This window comes from Salvelinus sp. IW2-2015, linkage group LG9 (genome assembly GCF_002910315.2).
Source record: "Salvelinus sp. IW2-2015 linkage group LG9, ASM291031v2, whole genome shotgun sequence".
Taxonomy (NCBI): domain Eukaryota; kingdom Metazoa; phylum Chordata; class Actinopteri; order Salmoniformes; family Salmonidae; genus Salvelinus; species Salvelinus sp. IW2-2015.
In genome coordinates, this window is record NC_036849.1 from 13,995,658 (window position 1) to 14,003,616 (window position 7,959).

The following is a 7,959-nucleotide window of genomic DNA, read 5'->3' on the forward strand; positions in this document are numbered from 1 at the left end:
TCTACTCCATGCTTTCAAAGTGAAGGAAAAGCTATAGAAAATGTCTAATGAACCAAGCTGTACAGTGCTGGCCTGGTTTCGCATCCACTAAAGTTTCTGGAGCCATGCTGGGAATGACAATGTCAAAAATATCTGAGCCAGCACAGTACAGATGAGCACGAACATGCAAAAAATGGTATACTATTCCTCTCATCAATTGGTACTGGCCCCTGATTTTGTATCTTAGTAGAGAGTGACACCTAGTGTACAACAGTGCAACTAGAAATTCATATTTCACTCCCAATAGTGTTGCCTTCATTCCCCTGTGTATCATGAATTTCAGATAAAGGAATGTAAAACTCTTAAAAGTCAATATTTGCACTAGATAATATACTGTCCTCTATAAATCTGACTCCTGAGTATACAACTCTGAATAAGTAATACTAAATAATTGATATTTCTTCATTGACATTATAGAACTAAACCATTTATGAGGGGACCTTTGACAGGTCGTTGCCAAAGATACGGGCACTGTCTACGATGTTGTCCTTCGCCAAGGTCTTCACTCTGGTCCTGGAGACTAGACTGGAGCCTGGCTCATTGAAGGCAATGTGGCCGTCTGGTCCGATACCTTGAGAGATAATTACTTAGAAAAACTATATTTTGGTATTTTTTTCATTAGTCCATTGCTGATATAGTTCCAAAACGTTTTGCATACCAGCAATCAAGTTTTCAAGATACATAACTTTCAAAATACAAATACAGCCGGTATAAAGCCTTTTTATGAGTTACAGTACAGTATGCGCACAATTAATTTCTAAAAAAGACTCAGTAATCTTGTAAGCCCAGTAGTTGGGAAAAATTGAGTTACATTGAAATGAAACCATACTTGTTCTGGTAGAATGTTCTACAAAACCACAACAACAAAAAAAGGTAAATTAATGACTGATTAGAGATGTTTTAAAAGTTAACATGATGCCTTGACATCAAATGATTGCCGATACAATCTTGTGAGAGCATACAATATGGCCAAGAATGACATTTCAGATACAAAAGACAGTATATTGAGTGCAAATCACTGCGGTGGCAACTTGGAAAGTATAACTGACTGTCAGGTAAACAAACCTATGGAGCGTTCAAAGCTACAAATGACATGGAATGGAGTGTAAAGGAACTATAGTGGTGTATGTTTCCCTGGTAAACAGGTCTCAACAACTCAAACTGGATTTATTTCATCTGAGCTGTCTAAGCATTTTGCTTTCGTCCATCCCGTCTCTAGATTGTGCAGATGGAAGAAAGAAGAGTAGCCGAGAAGGCAAATAAATCTGTTTGAGACTAATACTGCAAAGATTCTGACCTCATAATATATTGGTAACAGTTGTATATGAGAATTCATGGCATCTTTAACATATCAGCTGAGGGGGCATTTACAGTTAGCATTCATAGTATCCTAATGCAATGTAACAAACTGAGCAAATCTCATGCACTGTAATGCTTGGTTAGTTGTTATGGCAGCCTTAAACCACAGCCCCTCAACTGAAGTGCTGACAAACAATCTCTATGGCACATTGTCATGCTGGTTGTAGCCTACCAACAACTGGGTCCATCCACCATTTTGAGGTCTGGAATTCTTTGACTTGGTTTTATTGTCCATTATTGATCCTTTATGCTGAGTACCGGGTCCACCAGTCGGTTGTGAACATGCATCAAACCTGGAGGGAAATTAACAATTAATGGAAAACATGTTAGGTGGGTAATAATTACCAACTGGCCAGTATCAAAGTGCACTACATTTGTTGTAATCAATTTCCTTTATAGTAAACCCTGTCCTATTCCATGCTTACCTTTGAAGTACTTGACTGTTTTGACTCTGAGCTCCAGTGTGGCGTCCTCGTCACACACAAAGATGGTGCGTGGGTGCTGCTGGAAGGCTGAGACGGTCCACATGTGGTTGACCCCCTCCTCTATTGCTTTGTACAGGGCAAAGGCTTTGTGGGCTCCAGTGATAAGAATCATAACCTATAACAAACAAACACAATCAATATAAAATCATTATAATTGAAACATCTATTGACATAAGAGTCATGTAATGAACACATTCAAAATTGCAACACAAGTTAGCTTTTGTAAAGAAAACCTACATTAGGTTAAAAAGTATATTTTGTCTACATAGTGTAAAAATATCTGTGCTATGAAAATATATGAAATAGACAAATAGATGAATATACTGTTAAGACCTAGTTTACCTCTCGGGCATCCATGACTGTCCCCACACCCACAGTTAAGGCCATGGTGGGGACCTTTGACAGGTCGTTGCCAAAGAAACGGGCGTTGGCTACGATGGTGTCCTTTGCTAAAGTCTTCACTCTGGTCCTGGAGACTAGACTGGAGCCTGGCTCATTGAAGGCAATGTGGCCGTCTGGTCCGATACCTTGAGAGAGAATTAATAACTAAAATTATCTTTTGGTATTTGTTTCATTAGTCCCATTATTGACATAGTTCCAAAATGTTTTGCATGTCCACAATCAAGTTAAGATATAAAACTTTCAAAATATAGCCGGTATGCTATTTTGCATCATATAATGCTATGTTTTGCATCACATATGATGCAAAATGCATCATACCGGCTATATTTCTCTATTTTGAAAGTTAGATGCACAGAAGTATGTGGATATCCCTTCAAATTAGTGGATTTGGCTATTTCAGCCACACACGTTGCTGACAGGTGTTTAAAATTGAGCACACAACCATGATATCGCCATTGTCAAACATTGGCAGTAGAATGGCCTTACTGAAGAGCTGTGACTTTCAATGTGGTACTGTCATAGGATGCCACCTTTCCAACAAGTCAGTTCATCAACTTTCTGCCCTGCTAGAGCTGCCCAGGTTAACTGTAAGTGCTGTTATTGTGACGTGGAAACATTTAGGAGTAACAACGGCTCAGCCTCAAAGTGGTAGGCCACACAAGCTCACAGAACGGGACCGCCGAGTCTGAAGCACGTAAATCCATCTGTCCTCGGTTGCAACACTCACTACCGAGTTCCAAACTGCTATCAGCACAATAACTGTTCGTCGGGAGCTTCATGAAATGGGTTTCCATGGCCGAGCAGCCACACACAAGCCTAAGATCACCATGCACAATGCCAAGCATCGGCTGGAGTGGTGTCAAGCTCGCCGCCATTGGACTCTGGAGCAGCGGAAACACGGATGCCAGGAGAACGCTACCTGCCCCAATGCATAGTGCCATCTGTAAAGTTTGGTGGAGGAATAATAGTCTGGGGCTGTCTTTCATGGTTCGGGCTAGGCCCCTTAGTTCCAGTGAAGGGAAATCTTAACGCTACAGCATACGTTGAAATTCTAGACGATTCTGTGCTTGGGGAAGGCTCTTCCTTGTTTTAGCATGACAATGCCCTCGTGCACAAAGCGAGGTCCATATAGAAATGGTATGTTGAGATCGGTGTGGAGGAACTTGACTGGGCTGCACAGAGCCTTGACCTCAACCCCATTGAAGAGTGAAGGCTGTTATAGTAGCAAAAGAGGGGGACCAACTCCAGATTAATGCCCATGATTTTGGAATGAGATGTTTAACGAGCAGGTGTCCACATACTTTTGGTCATGTAGTGTATCTTGAAAACTTGATTGCAAAACATTTTGGGACTATATCAACAATGGACTAATTAAACAAATACCAAAATATCATTTTAGGGTGGAATTTTCCTTTAAGACATTGGCTCCTTTAATGAACATAGACCATTGACAAATCGATTAATAACCAGAGGACAGTTGCATTAACATAAAGGTAGCCCTGAGACTTTGGACCCAAATTCAGTCAATTGAAGATAAAATAGAAACACACTGCGGGTCATCTCTGAATGTTTATTCTGTATTCAGGGTGTTAAAACACATTAAAACCAATTTAAGCCACAGGCATGCATGCAAGTATAAAAACTGACCTCCCACAAACAAGTCAATTCCCCCAGCCTGGGTGATCTTCTTCTCAAAGGCCTCACACTCTGCTTCCAGGTCAGTGATATTGCCGTCCAGGATACTGGCATTAGCTGGATCGATGTCAATGTGCTTGAAGAAGTTGTTCCACATGTAGGAGTGGTAGCTCTCTGGGTGGGCCCGGGGCAGGCCTATAAGTAATATAAGTAATTGTTTTTCTTACTATAGTTATTTCTTACAAATGTTATAACAGTGTTCTTTTGTGCTTTCTTACTTACATATATTTAAAAACAACTGTTGCAATGTTTGAGAGGAGAGCTTGCAAGTAAGCATTTCATTGTACTGTGTGCATATAGACTACCAAATAAGCATTGATTTGGTAGGAAAGACAGGTTAGAGCAATACATTTTCTCATCATTGCTGATAGAAAGGGAGTATAAAGGCATATGCAATAAGATGGAGATGAATCAGTAGGCAAGGTTGTTTCTACTTAATTGCCTGCACCTTACCAATTTGCTAAAACAGGAGAAAGTTCAGACTTTGAGGCAGAGGGCCATAACTTGATGTGACATTCTTGCATTTAAAGACTAAAGCAAAAACAAATGCCAGTTTCGATCACGCTGCTAATAAAATCCAGCCAAGTCAGCTTAACTCCCAGTAGCGGCCAGCGTCACCTCCCACTTCCTCAGGTTATAAATGAGCCGAGTGGGCAGATTCTTTCTTCCTGCAAGGCTACACCATTCTGATTCTACATCACTACTTCTATTACTCCCCAAAAAACATACAGGGTCAGTTTGACATTTGACCCTTTGCTATTACTAAGGGTTTGGCTTGGGCTAAAAAAAAATCTTATCCCATCTGTGGTTGGGAGTGTAATTTGTACCTGTAGGCCCAAACTCACCCACATACTCATCCATGTTGAAGGTCTTCACATATTTGAAAGAGAGGTCCCCATTCTTGTGAAACTCTATCAACTTTTTGTAACAGCCAAAAGGAGTGCTTCCTAAAAGAGAGGGACATGGATGATACTTACATACCTACATGACTTGCAAACTAACATTTAGTCCCTGGCAAGTTACAGTAATTACCAGATACACTTTTTTTTATCTGCAAATCAACCAAAGTTTACCTGTGGGTAATCCTAAAGTGAAGTATCTGTCAGCACTGGGCTTGAACTGGATGATTCTGTTGCGGATGTATTTGGCTGCCCATTCACTGGCCAGGTCATAGTCCTCCAGGATCACCAGTCTCATTTTGGAGGTGTTGAATGGAGAGATCTAACAGGTAATCAACAAGGACCAATAAGGCAAGCTAATTTGCTAATGCACATAGCTAACTAGCTATCCAAATCATACATAAAACGTCGTCCTCACAGTTTGATAGATAGTTAACGTTAAGCATCTGCCCTAACAAGCTAATTAGCTAGCTAACGTTAGTTTGGCTTGTATTAGCTAACTTAGCTAGCGACCAAAACAGTAACTTACATCTAGCAGTCGCTATAATCAGCAACATGTGCTGGCATTCATTTTTTAAAATTATTAACCAGAAAAGCACACTTTTTGTTTAGAACTTGTAAAATAATTAAGCAAATAGGCTCACCCTCTTGGTCTCGTTGTGAATCTGGGCTATTTCAAGTTGACCGTTTTTTCTTGCTTTCTGACGACACAATGTAAACACACTGTACTGATCACGTTATTCACCTCCGGTTGTTCATACGACCAGTACGTGCTCATTCATTGGCTTCTTAGTGAAGGGGGGACTTCTGGAGGAAAAGAAAGCGGAAGCGGACGCTGGTGTGGATTGTGAATGTAATGGCGGTAGAATCAAGGAGATATTGAATATTGTCCAAAAGAATGGAGAACGGAGCGAAGTAATGTACAGTTCTGAGAATGCCCCTTCGTATCTTGTAGGAGTACAGTTTGTTAATGAGGAGCAGCTGATCGGATTACCAATATTGAAAAATCAATTTCAAATTTCCAAACTGAGATTTCCAAAGTGCTGGGTAAAGTGAAGGCTGTGAGGATCACGATAGGCGTGCTTGCTTTGAGTTTTTGTACTTCTCTGATCATAAGGAACGTGTGTTGCGTCTCACCCGCTTTGAGAAGTTTGACGTGTCGTGTATGTCTCTTCGGAACAGGGAACCCATGAAGGTGTTAGTATCTGGCCTCTTGTGGGAAGTCGATGTTGAAGAGATGAAACATATTCCTGGAGTGATCGTGCGGTGAATTATGAAAAAGTGAAGTCTCTTTTCTTTTTTTATATTAAGTCTCTCCCTACTCAAGTTCAGTTTGTTATATAAACTACAGAGTCAGACCATTTATCCCAAGACCAATGCAGTGTGATCACTGTAAAGCTTTTGGACATGTTTCAAGTGTTTGCAGAAGGGAGAAGCCGAGATGTCCAAGTTGTGGAAAAGATCATGTCATGTGTTTTAAAAGTGATGAAAATGTGACATGTTAAATGTGATGGGACTCATGAAGCCACATCTTTGGAATGCCCAACAAGTGTGAAAGATAATGAGGTGGCCAAAGTCAGGGCTGTCTAGAGCACTTCATATGCAGCGGCTGTTAAAAGGGCTGAGGGTTCAAATTGTGCAACTGAAGAGTTCATGGTGGTGGATAGGCCTTTTACTGCAGGCTGCAGGGGTTGCCTTTCACCAGCAGGACCCAGATATTTTAAAGGTCAAAAAGGTGTACTTTGTGGCCTTTTATAGCTATGGTGATCAATGGCACTGCCAATGTGGAGAGAAGGTCCAGGAAGATAGATATTATTGTGGATGCAGATGAGCGGTTCCTGTGACTGACAAATTTCTTGGCAAAGGACTTGCATGGAGTATTGTCACAAGCCCTACCACCCTCTCAGGCCTTAGAGCCTGAGAAGGGAGATATGGATATTTGAAGGAAGAAGTGGGAGTGGTGTTCTGGTTTTGTAAATGTACTCTTTTTTTTATTTTTTTGGGGGGGGTGGATTAAGTTACGTATTGATTTTATTTTTATCTTTCAACCTGTCCAGTTGGTGGCGGCAATACTTTTTGGGGTTGTAGTCCACCATAAAACCCACAGAAGGAGGAGGGACTTATGAATTGGAAAAACGATCTGCGAAGAACAAGAAGTTATCAATGAGAATACTGCTAAATGTTTTTAAAACTTTTAAACCAGTTAAATGTAACTAAATGTAGTCTAAAATATAATCTACGTAATCCCCAAAAGTAATTATTTATCATGAGGGCCATAAACAATTAGTAATGCTGCATATCAAGAAAGGTTAAAATATTACTTTTCTAGTAGACACTTTTGAGGGCACAAGCTCGATTACAGTAACTTACAAATATGATAAAAATATGAAAATATTAAATATTTTATGATGTATTTTCTATTCAACAAAACTGTATGATGATAAGGCTTGAAATGACGTATATGCTTTTAAATATAGTATAATCAAATTATAGAAGGACAAACTAAGATTTCATCTTCCTTATTAGTGTAAATACATATTTGTATGTTTAGTGTTAGAAAATAATCACATTTTCTCTAAATGTCTATCAAAATGTCTGCCCCCATTTTAGCTGAGAAAAGTTCAATGTTCTCTTATATCGAGGCTGAGTTGAGTTTTGATAACTGGTCAAGGGATTTGTTAGTCAGTCAATCAAATGTATTTATAAAGCCCTTTTTACATCAGCCGATGTCACAAAGTGCTGTACAGAAACCCAGCCTAAAACCCCAAACAGGAAGCAATGCAGATGTAGAAGCGCGTAACAACATTGAGTTGTACAAAGAAAGTAGTACAGTATAAAGAACTGCTTCACCAGTAGAAATCCCCGATCAGACTTGTAGACGATGTCATGGCGATGTGGCTATCAAAGCTCATATGTACAAACACGTCATCGTGTCTAACGGTCGTCTCACATCGAACTGCACATGTGCAGGCCGTTAAATCAAAGGCACTCCTTTGTTATATACAGTACCAATCAAAAGTTTGGACACACCTACTCATTCAAGGGTTTTTCTTTATTTTTACTATTTTCTACATTGTAGA

The 7,959-nt window shown here is 39.9% G+C and overlaps 1 protein-coding gene across 1 annotated transcript; it reads right to left on the bottom strand.

Annotated features, from left to right (window-relative positions):
- Positions 1–913: 913 nt before the first annotated feature.
- On the bottom strand, positions 914–5,607 carry LOC111968611 (glucosamine-6-phosphate isomerase 2). The gene is made up of 7 exons (XM_023994309.2): positions 5,524–5,607; positions 5,054–5,201; positions 4,826–4,927; positions 3,933–4,115; positions 2,226–2,410; positions 1,824–1,998; positions 914–1,691 (listed from the first exon to the last, which is right to left on the bottom strand). The coding sequence occupies exons 2-7, from the start codon at positions 5,175–5,177 to the stop codon at positions 1,633–1,635; spliced, it is 828 nt and encodes a 275-aa protein (XP_023850077.1). The 5' UTR covers positions 5,178–5,201; positions 5,524–5,607; the 3' UTR covers positions 914–1,632.
- Positions 5,608–7,959: the final 2,352 nt, after the last annotated feature.